At 33.4% G+C, this 27,943-nt stretch overlaps 3 protein-coding genes and 1 pseudogene across 3 annotated transcripts in view; 2 read left to right on the forward strand and 2 right to left on the reverse strand.

Annotated features, from left to right (window-relative positions):
• Nucleotides 1-991: 991 nt before the first annotated feature.
• LOC134682073 (uncharacterized) lies at nucleotides 992-3,853 on the reverse strand. Its single transcript, XM_063541677.1, has 2 exons — nucleotides 2,503-3,853; nucleotides 992-1,116 (listed from the first exon to the last, which is right to left on the reverse strand). The coding sequence occupies exon 1, from the start codon at nucleotides 3,841-3,843 to the stop codon at nucleotides 2,818-2,820; it is 1,026 nt and encodes a 341-aa protein (XP_063397747.1). The 5' UTR covers nucleotides 3,844-3,853; the 3' UTR covers nucleotides 992-1,116; nucleotides 2,503-2,817.
• An 831-nt stretch (nucleotides 3,854-4,684) lies between these two features.
• On the reverse strand, nucleotides 4,685-5,757 carry LOC134682074 (CAP-Gly domain-containing linker protein 1-like; annotated as a pseudogene).
• A 6,373-nt stretch (nucleotides 5,758-12,130) lies between these two features.
• LOC134681306 (uncharacterized) lies at nucleotides 12,131-16,152 on the forward strand. Its single transcript, XM_063540875.1, has 2 exons — nucleotides 12,131-12,172; nucleotides 14,260-16,152. Exons 1-2 carry the CDS (start codon nucleotides 12,162-12,164, stop codon nucleotides 15,947-15,949), a joined length of 1,701 nt encoding a protein of 566 aa, XP_063396945.1. The 5' UTR covers nucleotides 12,131-12,161; the 3' UTR covers nucleotides 15,950-16,152.
• Nucleotides 16,153-26,473: 10,321 nt separating this feature from the next.
• The window catches only part of LOC134681307 (noelin-like), a 31,525-nt gene continuing 30,055 nt past the window's right edge, over nucleotides 26,474-27,943 (forward strand). The window contains exon 1 of the mRNA XM_063540876.1: nucleotides 26,474-27,371. Coding sequence (XP_063396946.1) covers nucleotides 26,720-27,371 — 652 coding nt within the window. The 5' untranslated portion in view covers nucleotides 26,474-26,719. The remainder of the gene's footprint in view (nucleotides 27,372-27,943) is intronic.

Consider the following 27,943-nt stretch of genomic DNA (forward strand, 5'->3'; position numbering starts at 1 on the left):
CAATAACGCATTATAAAACGTTAGATGCAACAGCGTGCTTACAGCCAAAAAAAAAAAAGAATTGAGATATTAGGAATCACTACATTTTTATCTTTTCTGTTCGTTTCAAATGGTATTTCTTCCCCCAAGGAGTATTTGGTAAAGGAAAAGAGTAACGTTTTTTTTAATTTATTTTACGTGTTATTTAACGGATCTGAGATACTAGACAAAAATAGCATTTACCTCACCCTTTTTTTAGTCGTGCATTTATTTATAATTGAAACATTTTTTGAGTAAAGACCAGTGGCGAATATTTCTGTGTACGTCAAGTCGATTCGGGAAGACCTTTTCAAATGAATTAGGCAGCAACTATTTACATTTTTTGTGGAGGGAGAGGGGGCGTGAGCTATTGATTTTTTTTTCAGGACAAATTTTGGTGAAAAGTCGAAATCAATTTTAGCATTATATATAGTGGCAGCTGAGGGTGAAACAAACAATTTTTTTTCAGGGCCAAAAACTGAGAACATTTTTTGTTTCCAAAACAAAATCCATAGCTCACCACCCCACCCCCTTGCCTTTATGTTTTATACTCAACTATAATAGCCTCCCCCCTCGAAAATCAATTGGTTGCTGCCTTAAGGGTTCGGCAATGATGCTGCTTTGATTCTTAATTAGGGGTTAATAAAGTACGTTAATTTTTTTAACAAATAAAATCTGTAAAATAAAATTATGAAAAAAATATCAATTTTACCCAAAAATAGTTTCCTCCTTAAATATATACACGATAAAACTACTGTCCTAAATGCCTAGTTTTGTGTACACTTAACCTACACAAGGCCTACATTGACTATCGACTGTGTGTAGGTAAAACATGTTATGTTCTAATTCGCCAGACTTAAAGGAACATAAATTATTTATATAATAAAACTCAACACATGTATCAGAAATGAGCTCTCCTTGTGAGGGTAGCATACTAATTTTATTAACGAATGTATCAAATCAAACAGTTCGCTTCAAAAGCCATTCAAGCACACTACTGCTTATTCTCATTATTGAGACACTAAACAACAGTCATACTGGCTCAGTCACAGTCAGCCATCCATAATAAATGCAAAATATATACACCTATACACCAATCTACAAAACAAGAAATACAAGTTCAACATGAAAAACAATATATAGTCTTGTTGATAGTGGTTTGGGGGGGGGGGGTAATACAGGCAATGCAGTAGTACGGCGTATGCTATCCAGCGTAAGGCAGAACTTCGAATGATGACATTATAAATTCCATTAATTTATATCAAACAACAAGCACGAGAAACACGGGCCAAAATCATACGATACCTAGAATACCTGTTTTTAAGTCGCAATGCGACAAAATATTGTCCAATGGAATATATTGTAAACATTACAGGTATTCTAAAAAACACGTGTTGATGTAAATAATAAACAAACACACGTGTTTTACCAAAACAAATACATGTGCTCCCGTACTATTAATAAATATATTTATGTTCTAATTCGCCAGACTTAAACGAACATAAATTATTTATACAATAAAACTCAACACATGTATCAGAAATGAGCTCTCCTTGTGAGGGTAGCATACTTTCGAAAGTGACAAAGAAAGAAAAAAGGGGGGTCATATGCCAAGGTTTTTAGAAACTGTTAATTTTTCTGATATGTTTTCCTGAACATACCCATCTTTTGCAGTTTCAGAAGCCCATCTTCCATGTTTCTTGAATAACCTGTCATTTATACCAGCAGATGCTGCAGCCGTCGCACCACCTGCTCTCAAACTGTGAAGACCAAAATTAGATTTTTCTAGACCTAATGATCCAAGAGCGTCTAACAACAACTCTCTCGCCCTTGTATAAGATAGAGGAGCATTTCCCCTTAAAGCATAAGTGTTGGTTTTCTTACGAAAAGATACTGCTCTAAAAATGAATTCATTAGAATCGATTGCTATGTTAGCTTGTAATAAATACGTGTGTAACATAGATACCGGACATGTTATAGAACTAGTCTTCGCAATCAGTACTCTACTACCTTCTCTGTGTTGATCAGTCTTACTCGATAAATAAAGACACATAAGTAGAATAAAACTGTATATCTGATCTTTTCAAATTAACAAGTTCGGAAAATCTTAAAAATCCTGCATAACTTGTAAGACACATACAAGCGATTCTTCTATGATTTAAAGTGCTGAATTTGTTACCGTATTTTTGTACAATCTGGTACAGAATTTTAGGTGTAATAGGCTCCTTCTTTTTTACAATGTAGTGCCCGATTGACCTATGAACTCCCTCTTTAATAGAGGTACATAAAAAAGAATTACAAGGATCGGCAAAACCGGCTAGTTTATGTGACCAACTAATTGCATAGAAAGCTCCTTCAACAATAGATGCAGATTTATGTTTTATACATAAATGAATCAGGTATAACGAAACATCGTAGTCTGATGCTGGTAAAGAGTTAATATTAAACGAATTACACCATCTACAGAAATTATTAAAGGCGTACCTGTACTTCTTTCGCGTATTTTCAGCTCTGGATTGTAGACAAAACTCAGGAAGACACTTTGCTAAATTTTGTAAGTGCTGGTGTTGTGTAAGAGTGTCCGATGACCACCTACCAACGCTGAAAATATCTGAAAAATGTAAAAATTCAAACAAATAGTAAATAAAAAAATATATACATGGCAAATGCATTTCATAAATAATCATTTCTGACCTTGCTCTGTACTATAGCCTTGTCAGATTTCTAAAGAAGACCTCGCTATCTTTCTATAGCCTTGTCAACGTGTTTCATGTGTATATCACAGAAAAACAAAAACAGTTATTTACATATTGTCCTTAGCCTAACTGCTAAAACATCAGAATTAAATTTCTTTGAGCCAAAAATGGAATTCTTGTTGTTCCCTTGAAGAAATATGCATTGCTCACTTGAAAATTCAATGACCTCCAATACATAATGACGAAATTCCATGTTTTTTCTAAATAATAAAGTCCAAAACGATGAGGACGGCCATTTTGGTACTATCAGGGTACCTTCTGCTTTACAGAGTATTAAATGGTTTATACTTTTAGAAACTAAATCAATTGGAGGTACTATCCAATTATTTTCATTTTTCCAATTTTGTGTAAAAGCATCAATAGCTTCACTCCCGGGATTCCAAAATTTTGAATTAAATCGCTTCAATTTTGTATTAGCAAAATTTGCAAATCTATCAACGGTATAAGGACCCCATAGATTATCCATGAATTCGAAAAACTCTGGCGATGTTTGCCAGTCATCTATATCGATCATTTTAGACAAAAAATCAGCTCTACTATTTTCTGATCTAGGTACCCATATTGGTTGTACAATGACTCGTTCATTCGAACAAAATTTAAAAATGTCATATGCGAAACACTGTAAGTGCATTTTTGTGCTACCTCTATTGATTATTTTTACACAGTTTTGATTATCTGTGTGCCATTTAACAGTACTATTTTTTAAAACAGATTTAAATGAATACAAAGCTAATTGAATAGCCCTTAGTTCTCGCCAAGTTGAACTCATGGTTTTCTCATATTCGCTCCATGTGGAATGAAAAACTTTTTCATTCACTTCTACAGTAAAAGCACCTGCGGCTACATTACTAGCATCTGAATACACCACTATGTTCGGTAAGGTGTCATTCACAAATTTCTTCTGATTAAGATTTGTCAAACTGTCTGACCAAAATCTCAACTCTGCTAATACACACTCAGTATAAGCAATATCTAAAATACTATCCCATGACTTTCTGTTCTCAATTGCAAAATATAAATGCCTCGTCATCAGGCTCGTGACATTTCCCATAACTGGGGACATAGACATAATTCTGCCTGTGAACTGTGCTAACTGACGAGCACTAATAATGGGAAAATTTTTCAAAATATCGTCAAGCGATTCTTTTGCATCATTTAATCTACGTTCGGACACTGCTAAACTAAAGTTTACCGAATCCCAAATTAATCCGAGCCATTCCAAGCGTTGAACTGTATCAAAGATAGATTTTTGTTCATTTATCAAAAACCCAGCTAATTCTAATGAGGACTTTATGAATTCAGATATATTTTGACATTCTGAATAACCTTCTGACATAACTAAACCATCATCTAGATAAAGCACTATATCTACACCATTTTCACGCCAGTATTTAACCATAGGTCGTAAACATTTTGTAAAAATGTAAGGCGCTGAACTTAAACCAAAAGCTTAAACTGAAAAACAATAAAACTTTCCGTTCCAAGAGAAACCTAAATATGTTTGTTGCTCTTTGCAGATATCCAAATGAAAATATCCAGATCTTAAATCAAATTTTATCAGGTATATATCTTTCTTAAAAAATTGCTGAGCGACTTTCCAATCTTCGAATTTTATTTTATTTTTCAAGACGTATACATTTAATTCAGATAGATCCAATATCAATCTCTTTTTCCCTGATTTTTGAATGGCAACACTCAATGGATTTACTACAAAAGGCTGGAATGGTACTTCGTGTACGCATCCGTTATTCGAAAGTTCGAGAACAGCTTCGTTTACAAAATCAGTATTATCAACTGCAGATTTATTATTGCGGAATTTCATAGGGGGTGTTAAACTCACAAAAGGAATCATATACCCTGATTTTATAGTATCAATAATAAATTTGCTTGCTCCAATGTGCTCCCAAAATGCTACATTTTTTTGATAAACTACTTTTGACGCCTTTGGCCAATTTTGAAAAATCAACTTTATCAAAATACTTAACGTGTTCGAAAAGTATATTCATGTGCCCATGTAACAAATATTCATCTACTAAATTAAGATACTTATCTTTTATCTTATGTGGCTGGGTTGTTTCTTGTAAATTGCTTGTTGCTTCTATTGGGACAGTTTGTCCTCCAGTGACCAAACTGGTGGCATTCATAGCACATGTCATAGGAAGTCGCCTCACGGCGACTGTTCCTCCGAAAGGGCTGGTTGTACTGTTGATGAGACATATCTGTAGAATTAGTAGGAGGTCTGGAAACAGTAGCTGAAGGCTTAGTGTAGGTTTTGTACGGCTCTTCTTCTCGTCAAAGGTTTTGAGTGCTCTGCTTTCAGCTTGACGTAGTCTTTTCTCATCATCGGAATCTGATGCTATTTCGTCACTCTCGTACTCACGAACTGTGGTCCAACCAGCGGGAGATTTATCGGCTATTCTGATTAGTTTATTACGTTTGTTTAACTTTAAGATAAGTCCAGAAATTAAATTGATAGAAACGAAATCTTCCTGCGAAAGACGTTTTTGCAGCTTGTGTAGGTCAGAAAGGACTTCAGAATTGAAATTAAACTGGATATGGTTACCTTCGCTCTTTAGTTTCACCATAGCTTCCTTCTTCAACTTGGTGGCTAGGGAGTCGTTGCCCGTCACTAACTCGTTCTTCAGTGCTGAAATCTTGGAATCAAAGTACGACGTAAACAGTTGAAATGTGCCGTCACTTATCTGTGGCTGTGGTGCTCTTTGTTGGTTTGCTGTCGACGGTACTAGTACTGGAAAACTAGAAGGTGCAGATTCTCTGTTAAGAACGGAAGGAGTTGAGGACTCGTGTAGTAACAATTCGTCTTCGTCTTCGGAACGGTGGTCTGTCATAGTGTTAATACAGGCAATGCAGTAGTACGGCGTATGCTATCCAGCGTAAGGCAGAACTTCGAATGATGACATTATAAATTCCATTAATTTATATCAAACAACAAGCACGAGAAACACGGGCCAAAATCATACGATACCTAGAATACCTGTTTTTAAGTCGCAATGCGACAAAATATTGTCCAATGGAATATATTGTAAACATTACAGGAATTCTAAAAAACACGTGTTGATGTAAATAATAAACAAACACACGTGTTTTACCAAAACAAATACATGTGCTCCCGTACTATTAATAAATATATATTTAAACTACATGTAAACATTGAGTTTTATCAATGGGAACGCAATTGTGTTGAGTTTACGTGTGAGTTACACTAACACAACACCGAATTTAGGTCAATGTGAGCACAGCCTTATTTGTTTAGGATAGATGAATAACTGCATATAATACACATTTTGTTTCATAATCCTTCATGCTATATATGCACTTGACACTTAGCACATGCATTATACATGTACATGTTATCTGGCATATTTACCTGCAAACACTGAGTTTGATTGAGAAATCGAAGTCTGGAGCTGGCATGTCAGTTGACTGCTAGTCGTATATTTTTATTTATGTATTATTGTCATTTTCTTTATTTTCGTTGGTTACATTTTTGACATCAGACTAGGACTGGAACTGATTTTAATGTGCGTATTGTTATGCGGTTACTTTCTACATTGGCTAGAGGTATAGGGGATGGTTGAGATCTCACAAACATGTTTAACCCCACCGGATTTTTGCGCCTGTTCCAAGCTAAGTCAGGAGTGTCTGGCCGTTGATAGTCTTGTGTTATTTAAATTTCAGTTTCTTGTAAACAATTTGAAAATTAGTATGGCGTTCATTATCACTGAACTAATATATATTTGTTAAGGGGCAAGCTGAAGGACGACTCCGGGTGCGGGAATTTCTCGCTACATTGAAGACCTATTGGTGACCTTTTGCTGTTGTTTTTTCTATGGTCGGGTTTTTGTCTCTTTGACACTCCCCATTTCCATCTCAATTTTATGTATTGAAAAACGTAAGCTCCTTCAATATGTGTTCATAAAGATAAAGATTCAAAATCGTCAAAGATGATTTTCATGACCGGATAACTGTCTTTTACTGTTTATAATGAAGCCAACAAGTTCCCAAATGTCAAATGTAGGTTATCTCATGCATTTATCTAGTCACAGAGGGGATTAACGAATATTGATGAGCCTTATGTCGCTCAATCTAGTTTTCTGTGTAATGTTTTTGGACGGTTTGTCTCTTCCACATGACAGTATTTTTACAAAACAAGTTCTTGGGTTTGTCCGTGTTTCTGTAGTTATCAACCCCTTTATATCTCCATTCTTTGTTACATTTGCCTGTCTTCTCTGGTTATATTTGGACTTTTATAGTTTTGGAATTTGAATTTTTAGTATCGTTCTTGTCAATCTGATGCCAAGAAATCGTTGAGTTTATGTTAAAATTCCGTTTCAAAAATATTTTATCTTTTTAAAAACATTTTAATCAAAACATGAACTCCAAATTTCTTTTTTGAGATAAGTTTGTCTTCTGTCATTTATACGTCTGTCGATCTTTCTTTTTTAATATGTTTTATTGTATATTTTGTTCGGATTTGTTCAGTTGTGTTATGCTTTGAGATTTCACACGATAAAGTGTAGACATATCTTTTCTGTCCGAAATACTAAATAACAATCGAAATTAGTATATGTTGTGGAATGTCAATTGTTAACTTTTATTAAACGTGTGTTTGCAATGGTTTGGGGGTACATCGATATTGTATTTGGAAATTTGAAATGGGAAATAAGAAATCTGAAATTGTTTGAATTATGTAAACAAGTGAGTGATAAATAAAGTTTCAAGAATTGCTCTAAATTGGCTAACATGTGAACATATACTATAATAGAAAAACACAAATATGAGATATGGTGAATCTATCTATGGCACAAAATCAGAAGCTGTACCCTAAATACCTACACAAAAAGCCCAGGATGAGCTCTTTTTTTAATTTATTTTGTTTTTGTTGTAGATTTAATACATTTCATACGACGCTTAAAGTTCGGCTTAGCCGTTAAACAAGGTTCAAACCATCATGATTACTTAAAATGTCCTGTACGAAGTCAGAAATATGATGATATCAAATGTGTTCCTGATGTCGGAACTACAATCCCCTTCCCTTTTCACGACTGTGACCTACCGAATCAGAATTAACTGGGTTTTTAATATTATGAGGAACAAACCTGGTGCTGTATGTTGAGCGATATCACCCCATTTGTGGTTAGGTTCGTGTTGCTTAGTCTTTAGTTTTGTATGTTGTGTACAGTGTTCCATTATTTGTCTGTTTGACTTTTTCTATTCAAGACATGGCGTGGTCATTTATTTTTGAACTATGAGTTTGACTATCACTCTAAAATTGAGAATGGAAATGGGGAATGTATCAACGAGAGAACAACCCGACCATAGAAAAAAAACAACAGCAGAAGGTCACTAACAGGTCTTCAATGTAACGAGAAATTCCCGCACCCGGCGGCGTCCTTCAGCTGGCTCTTAAACACATATATTCTAGTTCAGTGATTATGAACGCCTACTAATTTCCAAATTGTACACCTGAAACTAAAATTAAGATATTGCAAGACTAACGAAGGCCAGAGGTTCCTGACTTGGGACAGGCGAAAAAATGCGGCGGGGTGAAACATGTTTTTGAGATTTCAACCTTCCCCCTATACATCTAGCCAATGTAGAAAAGTAAACGCATAATAAAACGTACATTTAAAATTCAATTCAAGAGAAGTCCGAGTCTGATGTCAGAAGATGTAACCAAAGAAAATAAACAAAATGACAATTATACATAAATAACAATAGACTACTAGCAGTTAACTGACATGCCAACTTCAGACTTCTGAAACTGAGTGAAAGATTATGATTTCATCATATGAATATCAGGCACAATCCTTCCCGTTCGTGGTTCAGTATCATACCATAAAAATATATATGAGAGGAACATAACCCGCCCGTGCCATGCCAACAACTAGTTTTTGAAAAAAAGTGTTTATTTCCGATGCAAAGACCCTATAAATGAATCAATATTAACGCCACAATATGCAATATTTAATGACCTGACAACAGTATCGTAACTATATCCCTTCTTAATAAGTCTATTTAAAGGTTTTGTTAGTTTCTGCGGTGAATACTGACATTTTTGTGCTTTATAAAGAATATTTCCATAAAAAAATGAATGTGAACTACCTAAACGTATAAGAAGTTTGCATGTTGAGCTATATTTACGAATGATGTCCTTAGTTTAGTTTAAACATATTTGTTTATAGTGGATTGGGAAACAAGTTTTGCAACTTATATTAATCCCTTTCCACTTTGCGGGTGGATGATGTCCTTATACCGATGATAGAATTTAGTAAATGTTTTGACTAGTTTGTGATATCGAAAACCATGGTGTAATAATTTTTCAGTAATACATAAAATTTCTCTCGTTAAAATCTAAAACATTGTTACTACACGAGCGAATCGTACATGTTTGTGACAAGTGAAAGTCACCATCTAATAATGGATAATCAACGATAGGAAATGAAAAATCATCTCTTTTATCATAAATTTTAGTATTAAGCTTTCCGTTCGTGATATAGATATCAAGATCGAGGAAAGGGCAGTGGTCATTGTTAGTATTATCTTTATTTAAAGTAAGTTTAACAGGATACATTTCTTTAGTATACATACTGAAGTCGTCATTATTGAGAGCCAAAAAGTATCCTTTGCCCCTCTTTAACATGCATGTATGTTTAAACCCTCATCATTTATGTATGTTCTGGTCCCATGTTCGGAATGGGCTTTACTGTTGGTTGAATGCGGTATTGGTGACCTAAAGCTATTAATTGCTGTGTCATTTGGTGAACTGTGAAAAGGTTTATAATTAAATCTAAATAAGCATTTAATGTTTGTCATTTGACCTTTAACAAGCATATTGCAATTCGATAAATTTATTTTATTTACAGGTCACTGTTGTTCATACTGCCCACAATGTTCCAACGTTTATCTAAATCCCTGGCCTCAACATATTTGAGTTTATGTGTTTCCGATGATATTAAATACGGAAAAGCAATACGAAAGGTTACATTATTTTCATTTAGCAGTGTGTTTATCTTTTATTATTCGGATTAATGTTGCTATTATTTTTCGTGCATATGCCTTTCACCTCGTCACTCAAGCTGAAATAACATTATAGCATTCTATGGGTTGTTAAGCAACATTATCATAGAAATAAATATATTTGAGATAAATAATAATAAGAATGGAAATGGAGATGTGTCAAAGAGACAACAACCCGACCATTGAACAGACAACAACAGAAGGTCACCAACACGTCTGTTCCTATTCAGCATGATCTATGTCTCATTTTAGTTTCAGTTTGCAGACCGGATTTCCCAACCATCCCAAGATTAAAAACCTACTTTACAGAAATTTCAAAGTTCCTTATTGGTATGCATGGTAAATTAAGTCTCAAACTGACCATGCATTTTTTTTATTTTAGTTTCTTGTGTACAATTTGGAAACTAATATGGCGTTCATTATCACTAAACTAGTATATATTTGTTTAGGGGCCAGCTGAAGGACGCCTCCGGGTGCGGGAATTTCTCGATACATTGAAGACCTGTTGTTGACCTTCTGCTGTTGTTTTTTTATTTGGTCGGGTTATTGTCTCTTTGATACATTCCCCATTTCCATTCTCAATTTTATGATATATTTGCCACTGGAAATTAAACAACAACAATGAATGAAATTTCGGATGACGTGTTAAACAATTTTTTTAGCTCATCAACTTACCGACCACTCACATATGTATACATAATGTCCGAAGTCAGGAACCGGATGTTCAGTTGATGTTGGTCATAAATGTTCTCATTTCTCGTCTTTTTTTTATATATCTTAGACTGTTAGTTTTCCCGTTTAAATGGTTTTACACACCTCATTTTAGGGGGCCTTATAGCTTGCCGTTCTGTGCGAACCAAGGTTCGATATTGAAGACAGTACTTTGATTTATAATGTTTTACTTTTACAAAGTGTGATTTGAATGGCGAGTTGTCTCATTGGCCCTTACACCACATCTTCTTTTATCTATATTATATGTTTTAGCACAAAATGCTCAAATATAAAAAAAGAATTATTGCATCATTCTCAAAAACTAAATATAATAGCATACATTGAGAATGGAAAGGTGAATAAGTCAACGAGACAACAACATGACCATAAAGCAAAAAACAGATGAAGACAACCAATGGGTCTCCAATGCAGTGTGAAAATCCCGCACCCGGAGTCGTGCTTCAGTTGGCCCGTAAAGAAAAATAAATCAGTACAGTGATAATGGACGTCATACTAAACTCCACAATATATATATGAACTAAAATAAAAAATTAAAGACTAACAAAGGCTAGAGTCTCCTGATTAGAGACAGGTGCAAAAATGCCGCGGGGTTAAATATGTTTTGCAAGATCTTTAATTTCCCCGTATATATATAGGCAATGAAGACCAAATCACACAGCAATATGCATAGTGAATTAAAACACGGTTAAAAAATAAATTCGAGTCTGATGGCAGAACAGCTCACATATATAACACAAAGACATATATGTTGTAAGTTTAAAATTACATTTCAAAAACATAAAAACAAATAAAGATGAAGCTAGATAATTATAGAATTCAAGAGAACATGAAAACAGTTAAACTTTATAGCAGGCATTGATGTAGTTTGGTTATTTGTGTCATTGGTTTTCTACATGAAGGTCGGAACGGTGTTGATGAAATAGGGAATAAAAGTAAAAAAAATAGTACAGAATTAAAGCCCAACAAATAAGGAAACCCCTTTCCCTTCCCTCCTCCAAAACAAAAGAGAAAGGAGAGTGGTATGATGAATAAAAAATGAGAAAAAATAGGCAAAATAGATTTAGAAAAGTAAAAAAAAAATAGAAACGAGTGACACACCATTCATACACTCCTATATCATTTCTGTCTATATAAAAAAGAAGATGTGGTATGATTGCTAATGAGACAACTATCCACAAAAGACCAAAATGACACAGACATTAACAACTATAGGTATCCGTACGGCATTCAACAATGAGCAAAGCCAATACCGCATGGTCAGCTATAAAAGGCCCCCATAAGACAATGTAAAACAATTCAAACAAGAAAACTAACGGCCTCGTTCATGCAAACAAATAAACGAAAAACAAATATGTAACACAGTAATAAACGACAACCACTGAATTTACTGGCTTCTGATCATATTACGTGTATATATTGTATATATAGCAATAGAAAATATACACGTTTTGATAAAAAAATGTTTTCATCAGGGACCATACAAAAATTTTAAAAACATTCTTGTCTCCGTAAGTAATTAATACGTTTAAATAAACCGCGATAACTTTATAAATAATCTATGACTCATAGTGATCACATGACAACTTATCGTCCACTGCTAGATGTACTGATTTAATGAATCTCAGGTAATAACCGTATAACATTGTTTTTACATTTACAACACTTAATAATAACACTGTTGGTGCGTAATTATGTCGTATTTACATCATTTTATCAAACTAAGAGATTTGAAATACTAGAATTATGGTGAATCGTTTATTTTCTCATTCTACTTTCGTTTTCTGTTTGCATTAACCTTTTATTTTAGTTTGCTTAAGTTTGATCATGATGAGACACATGTTTAACCCACATGTATATCAATTTGAATGCAAAATATTTACTTCCTGATGTTGAACAATTAACAATAAATCAACCAAAATGCAGATTATTTCTGAATCAAACAATAAAAGAAAGCAATATACAGGGAATTCCTGACATGGAATATTGGTTCTGTTGTAATATAATACACTCATAATACATTAATTAAAGATCTAGTGGTTGTTTCAATACAATATATATTTCTGTGCCAATTGTTTTCCTTTCCCAAAACGATGCTTGGAACATAGAAGTAACGGGCATCCGTCCGTCTGTCCGTCGGATCGTTAGTCTGTGTGTCTGTCCATCCGGTCTTGTCCGACCTCTCACATGTACAATTCTTATCAGAATATTAATGAATCTTATACTATAGGTTTTAAACAGTAATTTCTTAGAGGCAATATTTTTGTGATTTAGATATTTTATCATTTACTTTAAAATACAAATGCATTTTGCTTGACAAATAATTTCGCGATTTGCGTAACAACAACAATCCCTTCAAGCTAAATGGTGGTTCCCTTATTTGTTTAAAAAAAGATGTATGTCACAATTTCATAATCATTTCAGTTTATAAACTGAACTTAAGTAAGGTTTATAATAAATGGAAAGTTTATTACATCCAACATCATCAGATTTCTTATTTGACTTTATGTATTGTGTGTACATTAAGGAGGTAATGTTAATTTAATTTTATCGTGAATTTCGCCAACGCTGTAATGAGTTTTGTTGTTAGAAATCCTTTTTACATTTCAAAATTGGTTAATGAAATGTCGGGGTGTATGACCGCCATCCATGTAAATTAGTTCTTCCTTAGACAAGGCGAATGGGCGATGATTAACTGTCTCATATGTTTTAATGGCAAGCTTGCGTAGGGACATTAAGGCTTGGTTTTGGCCCAAGAAAATAAAATGTTTGATATATTTTTCAAATTGGCACATAATCAGGGTCACGAAATATTTAGATTTTTATATGATGACGTCACAATTACGTCATAATATGAAATATTTCATAAAAACGATAAACAATACAGAATTAATTCAGTTTACTTTCTTTATTTCTGTTGTGGAAACATCGTGTGCAGTCAAGAAACAACAATATTAATTAACAGAAGCTTTATTATAACTATTGACAAAATCTCACCAAATATAAAAATTATTTCTTGGGTGTGGACATACTTTTTCAATATTAAATATATATAAAAAAAAAATAGTTTAAAGGAAAATCACTAAATTTTACAATATATGCAAATAAGGTCATGATTTGTTACCATGGTAACTTGTTCTATGTCCAAAATCGCTTTGTTTTTCTTAATACCTTATACCTTCGATACCTTTCAGTAATTAACAAATATATATGATAACTTTTTAACTTGCAGTAATTTTTGTGACAAATAAGGGCTAATTTGTAAATTAGGAAAGAAAGTTATTGTAACATAAGCATTAGCATTTGTAGAGTATTGTTCTAGAAACGTTCAGTTTCGAAAAAGATATCTATTGCTATAGAATTTAGGATTTTCCACTATTTTATATTATTGTTTCATTAAATAAAAATAACAAATTTCGTGCATCTGATTCTCTTTGCGCATGTACATTTTGAACCTTCATTGAGAACGATCACAAACCAGGGATGTATACATAAAACCATTTATATATATTAAATTAATTAAGTGTTATTTTAACAAAACGAGATGGAAAGATAAGTCTTAAATTCCACTCCCCCTCAATCTAAATAACATTTTATTTGGTTAAAAATAGGGCTCATTATTGACGAGACATCTGTATACCTTTATTTATAATTATCAAAACAAAATGAAAGCTATTACACATGAGATAAAACTTATCACTATTCTATTTTGCAGCATGTCGAGTAAGTTGATCGTATGTGGAGTATGCGAATACCGCAACATCAACAAACCCTCGGTAGTCTGGTGTTCGGAATGCGACGAAGGTCTTTGCAAGGAGTGCCAAGAGCATCATGCAGCTTCAAAGGTTTCCAGAGACCATAGTTGTGTACAAATCTCCGAATACCAGAAGCTTCCTGCCAATATACTGGAAATTACTCATAATTGTCCAAAGCACAATGAAAAATACCAAATATTTTGTAAGAAACACGATAGTCCTTGCTGTAGACGATGCGTTGTTGAATCACATGATCAATGCGGTGGGTTAAACGCGATAGATGACGTCATCCAAAATGTTAAGTCTTCAAATGCATTCTTAGAGATTGAACAAATGCTTGTGGAGGTCTCGGAAAATTTACAGAGAATAAGAAAAGGTCGACAAGACAACATTCAAAGTCTGAAGGAGAACAAGACCAAAATTGAATTGGAAATTAAGGAGACACGAATATTGATTAACGATCATCTCGATAAACTGCAGGAAAGTCTGCTGAAAGAGTTGTATGCCGCTGAGGAAAAGGAAAACAAGAAAATCAGCTGTTTAATATCATCCATACAAGAGAAAGAAATGGAGATAACAGAATACCTGACCAATTTCGATAAAATAAAACAGCATGCTTCAGACCTCCAGACATTCGTGGCTATGAAACACATCCAACAAGACGTATCAAAAAACGAACAATTCATAGAATCCATGTTAAAAGAAGACAAAACGAACAATGTTACCCTTTCTTTTGAAAAAGAAAACACTTTCGAAAATCTACCTACCGCTCTAAACAAGATGGGAACCATTATCTTAGATACCAGGTCAAGTAATACAACACTAATAATACGGAAGAACAAACAAGCACAGATAATAGTGCCTACCACACATGTTCCTACCGTTGATGATCTTAAACTAACTTTAAGACAGACGATTAAAACAATTGGAGAAAATATTACTGGTTGCTCCTTATTACCGGATGGCAGAATGATTTTTTCCTGCTATTTTAGTGGGCAAATAAATGTGATGAAAACCGACGGGTCGTTAGATTTTACATTACATCCAGGATCGTATACATCTCATATACACTTTATAGAGGACAGTCAAAAACTTGTTGTAACATCTGGCATTGAAAAGTCAATCACGACAATAAATATGAAAGACAGAAAAACTGAAAAAATGATTCAATGCGGGTCATCGGTTTATGGAATAGTTCACAAAGATGGACAATTGTTCTATAATGGATATGACAGTGGATTATGTGTTGTAAGTTTAGATGACGAGTCAGTGACACATCTTGTTAATGATACCTTGCCTTCAAATTGCAGCATTGCAATATGGTCAGATCAACTTTATTATATAAACGATGATGATTCAGTAGTATGCTGTGATCTTCAAGGGAAACTAAAATGGAAATCAGAACTCAAACCATTTCTGCAATGTGCACAAGGTATTGCGGTAGACAATCACGGACGTGTTTATGTATCAGGCTTTCATTCTCACAATGTCGTTGTTATTTCACCAGACGGAAACAAACACAGGGTGTTGCTTTTAGAGAAAGATGGTATTAAAAATCCACAAGCTTTGTTCTTTGATCGAACAAATAACAAGCTACTAATTGCGAACAAAAGATATCAGGCATTTCTTTATGATGTATCAAATTGTTGACTTGGTGCACGTGCAATATGCTCTTTCTAAATAAACAGATGAAAATGTTTTGAAGTCTGATAAATTCGATGTTTATACGCTCAGACTTTTGCGTTTCTACATATGATTAAGTCGTGATACATGTTATTCCTCTACAGCAATCAAACTTACAAAATACATAGAAGTAGCGAGAATTAATTAAAAAGTTATAAAAAAAAGTGTCAAACTTGGTTTTATTTTGGTTCGTTTTGAAGATCAAGTATACCATGTATAACTCTTAGTGATGTAGATTTATTCAGCCCCTCTTATTGAATATTTATGTATTTAGTGTACTAAACATTACTGAATCACAGTGTATGGTTTTGATTCTTAAGGCCTTAATTTTCGTTATTCTATAATGAAAACTGATAAACGTTTTACGATTTGGACTTCAGTATGCTTATAACATTTATCTACTCGAACTTTACCTCAATTGTTTCCAATTTTGTCATGTTGAAGCTCTTTATAACTTGCTATACTTTATGAGATTTGCTAATTGTTGACAGATGTACGGCGACCCATTGTCACTTGATAGTTGTCTCAGTTGCACTCATTACACATTCCGTATTTCAATATTACTGCTTTTAATCCAAAGTTATTTGTGACATGCGGCCACGGATAATGAGAGCAAAAAATCTGTGTTTCATTGTCTTCATTTATTAGTTAGTTCACCAAAAGGTTTTTTTAAAAGAAACGGACGTCGACTGCAAAAACGTCTCCTGTTATTCATGCATCACCGTTATGTGAATCAATTCTCTAGAACGATCACAATCAGGAATAGGAAAACTTATGAACTGTACTATATTTAAAGATTCGTCCGAAAACTTCTCTCCATAGAGTTGAGTCGTTAACATTTCATATCTGTCAACATATTTGTCATGGTGACCGTAAAACTTGTGAAATGTCGGTTATTCTGTTGGAGCAGTTTTTGTATCGGGAACACACTTCTGTTAATGAAGTTGGTAAAGTGTGAAAGGAGATAAGACAGAGGGTATGTTACTGATGAGAAAGTGGAAGTTGAAAATAGGAAAATTGAAGTCACGAGCCATAAATTTTAGTTTGAAGTCCTTCACCTGTGTCAATACCACGGGAGGGATAAAGCTATGAAGAAAACCTTCTAGTTTCAGTAGCATCTTTATTCTTAAGTTCACTTTATTAAATGCAGGCACTCACTGAACTGTAGGTTATTGAATGACATCATCAATATATAATAAAATGAAAATAAAGACCTCTTCAAAATGCTCATTCTTCGTGTTATGGAGAAAATTGTGTATGAAATCTGCTTCATATTAAGAGAACAAAAGCAAGTTCGTCATTTTACAGCCCTTCATTCCTTTCCTACTATGAAGAAAATATTTGGATTTATTATCAATTTGTCTTTGTTTTGAATATACATGAAATACTTGCCACTGGAAGTTAAGTAACCTACGATCAATCTCTTTGTCTATCAGATGTAAAAAAAAAAAAACACATATTTCATTTTATACTTTCGTTTTCTGTTAATCTTTTTCTTTTAAAAATTTCTTTAGCCGTGTGATACTGGTGTAACGAGTAACCGGGCGATCAATGGATCCGTATCTGAATAAATCAGGATTTCAAGTGTTCAACTAATTTTTTCACCACAAACAGTTGTCCTTTTCAAAACAATTAACACATCCTTAAATTGATTCATAACAAAAACTATATACACAGTACAATGCACATAAATCAAAATGCAAGGTGAAGAAACTCATTCACAATGCATACACACACTGTATCTAACAGAATATATAAACACAATGTCACTATGCAATCACTTTGCAACATGTATCAGACCGATTGATTCACAATGTCACTAACATATTACTATGCAACATGCATAAGGCCCGTTATTACACAATGTCACCAACAGATTACTTTGCAACATGCATCAAGTACGTATCACACAAAACGTATGAACACAAAATCACATATATACAACTTCTATTTACAACGTCCACCAATACTTAATATCACCTTGTTAATCTGCAATTAACCGCAATAACACAATGACACATTTACACTTGCACAAATCCCTCAATGCACAAGGAATATATATATATATAAACACAGCTTTACTCACGCATTAACTATTCCTTTGAGGTCCCACACAATGAATATTATCCAACTAGTTACTTACCGTAAGGTTTAACACAGTGCACTTTCACTAAATTGCTTCCACAATTTGCAACACCAGAAAGTAAACAACTTGTATTCTCACTAATACAAATCTATGAAGTATTCACACTTCCACATAGTACAACTTGCAACACCAACAAGAATACACCTTGAATTCTCATTAATACAATAACCACTGATATATATATCAGATTCACTTTATACATTGTATCACAATCACTATTGCAATATCCACATATAAATTCGAACACTATTTGAATATTCTTTGAAATCACGGAATCCACTCTACTTACCAGTTGGAAAATAATCCCTGATGTTATCACTTCAAGGGTTCACATATAACTGACAAAGTTTCTCTGTCTCGAGGGTTGAAAATAAAGATTATACCAACTTTAGGGGTGTTTTAAGTAACAGATGGTGCTCCGACTTTGAAGAAACTTATAAACACATATAAACACAATTAATAGGAAAAGAAAACTGGCATTTAACGTCAAGATAAATTAGCTGTGACCGATTTTCGTTACACTGGTTTCATTGTGCATCATTATGAACAAATAACATTTAAAATATAATAAATTATATAATAAACCGGGAGAATGATTTTAGGACTAAAGAAACTTAAACCATTAATAATGTTATTCATAACTTACTCGCATCAATTTATTTTGTATTTTGTTTAAGAGAGTCAGTTTCAAATAAATTACTTTTCAAAACACTAGCATATATTGTTAGAGGATTAATGAATGAATCAAAAGAGCAAAAAAAAATATATTGGTCACCGTGTTTGTTTTCGAGATAATAGCCATTAAAATTCTGGTGGGATAATGTTCTCTCTTGACTTTTCATAGCTTTATCATTGACAAGTTAAATCCTCAAAAACTAATTGAGAATAATTAGAATTTTATAAGTCTCTAACAGACAGCTTTTCCATTCTCAATTTTAGCTTATCATTATACATGTAAAAGAACAATAAAAAGAAAAATGAGGGACACAGGGCAAAATTGGTTGAGGCATTTAAATGGATAAAACCAGATGATTTCAAAAACCTTACCATAATTCCAAAACGTGAAAAGCGAGCTTCCTTAAATGTAGTCTCGATAACCCAGACGCATATTCAAATATAGCGTCTGGGGTGATTAACCGGACTGGTCAGATATTTATAGGGGGCGTAACAAATAATTAAATATAGAACATTTCTATAAATAGCACTTCCGTTATCCCCATTATATTTAAAAATACAAACGGTAAACAGTGTAACGTTACATGTTTAAAAGTTATGTGATTATTAAAACTGACATTTTGTAGTTGACCCTATTTTGCCAAACTTGCAGATTGGCAATTTTAAAAGAACGACCAAAAAATGTAATTAGCGGTGGTCTTTTTTCCTGAATTTTGTGACACATGTAAAAAAAATTAAGAATTAAGACAGGATTTTTTTTCGTGGGAAAAATTTGGTTGATTATATAGGGAAACAATGTAGCATGACTGTAGAGTGCCCTCCTTATAACAAGGTCTGGATCCGCCACTGTTTGTGTACATAGGGGATACCACGCTCCGCTGTGCGCTAATTTTTTTTAGAGAGCCCATGGATCCGTACAGGTGGACCGTTGTACATAAAGCCATACAATATACCCTAATTTTTTTATGAGTTACAGTTTCTCCGACATGTAACACAGTATCCCGAACGGCCTATAATCTAGGTAGGACCTCATCTTTATATTTATTGTCGTTTTTCCGTCCTGAACATTACCATTATTTACCACAAGACGATAACCAAGCAACCCAAAAACCAATCTATTTGTATATTATAACACACCACGTTTAATATTCTCTATAAAATGCCATTTTTCTAAATTTTTGTATTTTAGCATTTTCTCTCTATTCTATGAAATATTTGCCACTTGACGTTAAGCAACCTACAGTCGGTATATTGATCTATATTGAACCCACATTAGTCTGTATTCTTTATTTTCCCCCCTTTTTTCTTAGTTTTGTCTCGTTATTCTTATTTCTGCAAATCCTTGTTATAATCTATGCTTTCCTTTTTATATAATCTTTCAGATATCTGACGCACTTACCTTACTCGAAAAGCACACATCAAGTTACGTTTATGGAAAGAAAAAACAACTCATACAAATACTTAGATTTCAATGTAGAAAATCCTCCATAACAACTTATTACATGTACTGGCAGATCAGTGAGATCATACAATGAGCCAACTCAATTTTTATTTACAAAATTAATTGATCTTAAAATTGCAAACAACAGAATAGTCTAAATGTTTCACAATAATCTATATCGCCTAATCCTTTTGGGGAAAAACATTTCGGGACCAATCTTCATGCACACAATACCACTTTGCCAGTCTCCGTGTCCCTGAAGAAATACATAAGTTAACCAGCCATTCATGAAACCCAATTTAATACTCTTTGAATTCATGTTTGTATCAATCACATGGACAAGATGGAATGGGATTTATCAAATACTGCATGATAACTTGTAAAAAAAAACCCTGAAAAGTGTATTCTCCTACTACAAACTATTATACTGAGTTCACACGTAATACGAGTTCGATTCCAATATCCATCGTGTATTAAAGGGCAGCTTCACAAAAATTCTCCTGTACATGTGAACTTTTATATAAAATAAGGAGATTGGTATGATTGCAGTTGAGGCAACAACATAGCATAGTTCAAATGACATGGATGTTCGTAAATATAATCACTGCTCGGCCTTTAATATTAAGAAAACTCCACACCATATAAATAATTGAGAAGGGTCAGACATGTAAATGAGATACAATGCTAACGTGAATGTCTGTGTACCTTTTTTTGCTTTATGGTTGCTGTCAAGAATAATGTTTATATGATTGCTGGCAGCTTCAGTAATTAAAACAAATCTTTGAATCTTTTTTTTTTTATAAAATTGGAGCTGTTTATGATACAATGAAAATTCAAGTATTATAGATTTTTTTTTAATTCTTCACATTTTACATATAATATCTGTGTCCAGAAATCTTCATTGGTTTGTCTACAAAAGAAAGTAATTGTTAAAATCATATTATTTTTTATTATTATTATTCACCAGCATAGCATATATGAAAACAAAATGTTAGGAAAAAATATTATATGTAAATATACATTTTAAAATGTCTTGGTGCAAGCTGAATCCCGCTACGAAATGCGAGATTATCTCGCTGTGTTGATGACACAAAACATTGGTGGCATTGGATTGATGTCTTTTTGACACATTCCCTGTTTGTATTCTCTATCAAAATCATGCATGAATTTTTATCATTATTGAAGGCCATACAGTTGCCAATAATTGCTCACATCTACCTTGTTTGAGCTTGGGGTGGATAACTGTCTCATTGGTATTCATATCACATCTTCTTATTTGTATAATGTTGACCTTTTGGTACTTTTATTCTCAATTTTTGTTTTAGTCTACATTATGACCTCTTAATCATGTAGATGTCTACTTTGGGTAATGTATGTCACTGGGATCACCGGTTGTTGCCTCATTGACACCCCCTTTCATTCAGTGATGCTGGATCTATTGTTTTGCATAAAATCGAATTTTCAGTATTTTCCTCATGCCATGGTTTTATTTCAAGGTTAAGAAGGCCAATTGGTATATATTCACCGACAAAATTGCATGTATTCTTTTATGATTTTTTTTGAGTGTGGAAAAAATGCCTTTTAAAAGTGCAAAAAAAGTATTGTCCAGTTGACCAGTCCAGACTTTGTTTACCAACAGTATATTTAAATTACTTTTTATAACAACGTGTCCCACATCTTATATGTTTGTAAAAGCTAAATGCATTTGTTTTATAAAAAAAATCGAGCATAAATCATTTTGACCATTTGGTGCATGTTCAAATTGGCATCTTCTAGATATACTTTGTTTGGTTTTCTTCTACTAATGGTTTTGGATTGCGTTCCCTCCTTTGAATGTGTACAACATTGCGCATTCTTCCTCCCTCCTTTTTTTTTCACATATCAACATGCGAACTCCATTATACACTGCAGACAGATACAACAAACTTATCCTGGATGAAGTTCACATTTCATAGCACTTTTCAATAAAGTATTTATAAAGTTAAAGATACTACTAATCAACCACAAAATGTATTAATAGCGTATACGACTGTTCGAGTGGTCCCAGTTAACAGGTTAATACAAAAATTGTCATTTATTGTATATAAGTATTAACTTGTTTGCGCAGCACGGACATGCATGAAAGAATATAACTACTCGATGTTTCAGGTTGTACTAGTATTAAAATGTATGTAACAGTTTGTGTTGTTATATCATCTTACCAAAGTTTGATGTGCTGTTATTTTCCTTCGCGGTGATGGAAGCCATGCTGTCTGGTGTTTTCCACGACTTGTATGTCGTCACAAAAAAAATATAAATAGCTTTAAACAACAATCGGTACACTCGGGCTTTTCAATAGTATTATCGTAATATAATTTCTTCCGAAGTCAATAACCAACTTCTTGGTTATTCGTCTTGGACATTATCTTTAAATACAAGCTAAAAAATCCGATACTATTCCGAATGTCATAAATTACCATTTTTATATCACATGTCATCCAGACGCTCTACTTTGAAAAATAAAGCGACTGGATGATCGAGACTACCTTAAATGTCCAATGTGTTTTTAAAACAAATAAATGAGGGTCTTGATTCGTCATGTCTAAAGTCTTTACATTTATTATTTTTTAGGAAATTTTTCTCTATTCTTTATATTTTTGCTCATTGTTCGTTCTCTATTCTTCATTTAATCAGCACCCTATTTTTCTCCATTCTTTTGGTTTATTTTTCTCTATTCTTTATTTTGTTTGCATATAATATTTTTCTGTAGTTATTGGATTATTCTTTTCTCTTCGTAAACCCCATCCAGCCTCTCATAAATAACACAGCTAAGCATATTTATACATCATCATGTTGTATTCCTGAAGACAATTACCCATCTGAACCCTACAAATTATTCATTGACATTTTAAAAACTTATATATGTGGAAGTTCAAAACATTGGGTCAGAGAACTAATAAATGCAATACATTATTTCGAAAAAAATTTGGGTGTCTGTCTGTCTGTCTGTCTGTCTGTGTGTCTTTCTTTCTTTCTTTCTTTCTTTCTTTGTGTTACGTTTTTGGTCTTTGCTAATGAAGATATTTCATAACCCAATTTAAAAATAAAGCTGCTAATAATATTATTATTGTTTGACGTAAATTTTACATTGAGGTTCTGAAAAAGGAAATCACCAATTCACCAACATTCCAACTGACTCCATTTTCAGAAAACGAAATCTGTAACAAGCATAAACTTTTAGCTACCGCTTTACAAGCAGAGCCAAATACAATGAAAGTCCCAACTATGTATATTGGCTTCCGAAGCTACAAAACAAACCTTACAAATATAGATTTATTTCGTCTTCAAGCTATTGTTCAACTACTAAATTGTCTATTCTTCTTACCAGCACACTTGGTAAAATTAAAAACCTGATAATGAATTGTTCAAATAAGGCCATCGAAAATAGTGAAATAAATTACTTTTGGAGTTTCAAGAACTCGTTGGAAGTACTTGATAAATTGCATGCTTATATTGGTGATTTTGAGTCTGTTCAGAGTTTTGATTTTTCTACCCTGTATACCACATTGCCTCACATTCTCATTAAGAAAAAATTCACACACCTAATTAAATGGGCATTGAGAAAATCAGAATGTGAATATATATGTTCAAACTCTTTTAGGTCATTTTTTAGTAGCAATATACAAAAAAACTATGTTAATTGGACATGCTTTGATACTATATATGCCTTTGAATTTTTACTAGATAACATTTTTGTTCGCTTTGGGGATTCCGTATATCGTCAGATTATCGGAGTTCCAATGAGCACTAACTGTGCACCACTTATTGCGGACCTGTTTTTGTATTATTATGAGTTACAATGTATGACAAAAATAAGCAAAGACCCATTGAAACAACATCTGATAAACAAATTAATAATACTTTTAGGTATTTGGATGATATTTTGGCTCTCAATAATGACGACTTCAGTATGTATATTAATGAAATTTATCCTGTTGAACTTACTTTAAATAAAGCTAATACTAACAATGACCACTGCCCTTTACTCGATCTTGATATCTATATCACTAACGGAAAGCTGAATACTAAAATTTATGATAAAAGGGATGATTTTTCATTTTTCATTTTAATTATCCATTTTTAGATGGTGACGTACCCTTGTCACCATCTTACGGTGCTTATATATCTCAACGTGTACGATTCGCTCGTGTATGTAACAATGTTTTAGATTTTAACGAGAGAAATTTATGTATTACTGAAAAATTATTCCACCAGGGTTTTCGATATCACAAACTAGTCAAAACATTTACTAAATTTTATCATCGGTATAAGGACATCATTCGTAAATATAGCTCAACATGCAGACTTCTTATACGTTCAGGTATTTCACATCCAATTTTTTATGGAAATATTCTTTATAAAGCACAAAGGTGTCAGTATTCACCTCAGAAACTAACAAAACCTTTGAATAGACTTACTTAGAAGGGATATAATTACGATACTGTTGTCAAGTCATTAAAGATTGCATATTTTGGCGTTAATATTGAGTCACTGATACGGTCTTTGCATCGGAACTAAACACATTTATTCTAAAACAGTTGTGGCATGACACGGGTTATGTTCTTCTCATATATGTTATGATGGTATGATACTAAACCCCTAACAGGAAGGATTGTGCCTGATGTTCATATGATGAAATCATAATCTTTCAGTCAGTTTAATAGACGTCTGGAGCTGGCATGTCAGTTAACTGCTAGTAGTCTGTTGTTATTTATGTATTATTGTCATTTTGTTTATTTTCTTTGGTTACATCTTCTGACATCAGACTCGGACTTCTCTTGAACTGAATTTTAATGTGCGTATTGTTATGCGTTTATTTTTCTACATTGGTTAGAGGTATAGGGGGAGGGTTGAGATCTCACAAACATGTTTAACCCCGCAGCATTTTTGCGCCTGTCCCAAGTCAGGAGCCTCTGGCCTTTGTTAGTCTTGTATTATTTTTATATTAGTTTCTTGTGTACAATTTGGAAATTAGTATGGCGTTCATTATCACTGAACTAGTATATATTTGTTTAGGGGCCAGCTGAAGGACGCCTCAGGGTGCGGGAATTTCTCGCTACATTGAAGACCTGTTGGTGACCTTCTGCTGTTGTTTTTTCATTTGGTCGGGTTGTTGTCTCTTTGACACATTCCCCATTTCCATTCTCAATTTTATGTGAACACATTGTATATATCTTTCACTTTGTGTGAAAATAGTGTTAATATCTTTATTACATTTCATTTGACGCTTACTGTATGTGTCATTACTTAAGTGCTAAGAATTCCTACCTATCACGGTTTGATAAATAGTGATGACGTAAAAAGATAATGAGGTAAAAGTGTTCTGTAATTTTTTTTCAGCCTTCGCCTTCTTATAAAAAAAAAGAAAAGAAAATTTAAAAACTAAAACATTTTCTTAAAACCAAGCTCTCCTTAAAAATACTAAAACAAAACATGCACCCCCTCCCCCCCCCCCCCCCCCCAAAAAAAATACCGTCAACTCGGTAATTCTGAAACCTTTATTTTCAAAGATTCACCGTTTTGATCGGCTAGAGCTCGCCTCGAGTGCTAGAGGTCATGGGTTCGAACCGCGGCATGGTCAAAACAAAGACTTCAAATGGTATACGCTGTTCTATGTGGCATTTTTAAGACAGAGCAATGTCTGGTCGCTTCAGAGTCAGAATTATGTTTCCGGAAGGTTACACGTCTCCCTTCTGACTATTACTTTTTAAACTAGAATGTTAAACTTCAAACTCTGTGTGTCGTTCTAGTACAAAGCAGGGTTTTTAATCATATCACATTACCATTTCCTCCTCCTGATCGTGTATGTTTGTAATATTTGTCACTGGACGTTAAACATCCACACATCAGCCATCAAACACATTACGTCAATATGCATACAAACCCATGCAGACCGGAAATGTTTACATTATATAGCTTTTAAAGTGGCATAATTTTACGTTCGAAAATATTAGTACTGTTTGTATCTCAACTCTTCCGTAAAACTGCGTACTTTGTTAAAAGCAGACATCGATTTTCGTCAATTGTATTTACCTTCTCCATTGTCTAGTATACTCATACTGGTAAACTTAATTAGATAAATGAATAATTTAAATCCCAGTTGCACTCTCCTGGCTGAACAATTTATTTGGATATTAATCGCTCTGACAGATATTTTCAAGTAGAATTGTATTCATAATTGCAAAAATCCATATGCTTCAATTTATGTAATTGTTCTGGCGCTTAAAGTGAATTACCTCAACAGTTATGAAATTAAGTGGCCTAAAAACAATTTGGTTTACTTTGGGTAATGTCAGAATCAAACAAAAAGTGGAAACTGAAACAATATCTAAGTAAAATCAATTCTACAAAGTTACCAACGCATTATCATTGTACTGATAGTGAACGAACAATGTAAGCACCAATTCGTTAACAGGGAATATTGTAAATACTAAAAATGCGACGAATTTTCATATTCACTCTATTTTGTTCGGTTTTTGCTGTTGTTCCTGTGAAAAATGACGACTGTACATACGAATTTGATATGGAACATAATTTAATCTACGTATCATGTTCAAAAAATGTGTCTCTAACAATCAAAGAAAAAGATGGTGCAATTAGTCTTATTCAAGACCCGGATGACCATTTGTGGTTCGAAGCAGACGATAACGGGAAAAATCAACTTCCGGATCGTTTTAATAGTAAATCTACCAAAAAGTTGAAAGATGCCGCGAGACTTTTAAAGCGTATGAAATCTACCATAGGAACACGTATGGGGACATTAGAAAATATAACGGCGACGTTAGCGTCCGGGGACAGTGACTTAAGGAATGATCTTACAAATATAAAACAGTATCCGCCGACGTCTACATTAATGAGAGAATCAATGGTGGCAGCTTTACAGAATCAGTACACGTACCTCCAACACGCCATGTTGGCGCTAAATGCCGAAATGAAAGAAATGGTTGAGATGATGTCATCCGTTGCTACAGCAGCGCAAAAATCAGTCCGTAGTCAGTTAGCTATGAATGATAAAGTTCAAGAGGATGTTTTACTTATTTTGGCAAGCTTGGCAAAGGCAAATGTCACTAAAATAGAACGTAAAACTGGTAAGTAGCAACCTAATTAATATATACCGCCTTTTAAATACAATTGAAAGTACTGTTAATTGCCTACTTAAAAATAAGACCGCTGTAAAGTTATTTTGTTTGTTAAATTGCCTGGCAACAGATGTGCAAAAGTTGTTTGATATATATGTTACAGGCATTTTCTAAATTTAGGCATTTTGTAAAATGCCTGAAAACTTTAGTCATTTTCTAAAATGCCTGCAAGATTCAGTCATTATACATAATGACTAAACTTTCTAGGCATTTTACAAAATGCCTGGAAAAATTGAAAGGCATTTTACAAAATACCTGAAATTATTTTTATAGAATAAAATGTTTTTATAGAATAGAATGTTAAGAAAAACAATTGAAAGATTTGAACACCAATTTATGATAATTACTTAATAAAAAAAGAAGAGCTTAAACAATCAAGAATACACTTTACTGAATACATGCAATTAATTCACAGAAGCACACTGTTATGTGTTTTCTATGTCGATTTTTAGCTCTCCTAGTCAAATGAGTCAAGTAACCTATTCTCGTCTCGTTGGATGTCTTCCGTCTTCATCTGTTAA

The sequence above is a fragment of the Mytilus trossulus genome, chromosome 8, assembly GCF_036588685.1.
Source record: "Mytilus trossulus isolate FHL-02 chromosome 8, PNRI_Mtr1.1.1.hap1, whole genome shotgun sequence".
Taxonomy (NCBI): domain Eukaryota; kingdom Metazoa; phylum Mollusca; class Bivalvia; order Mytilida; family Mytilidae; genus Mytilus; species Mytilus trossulus.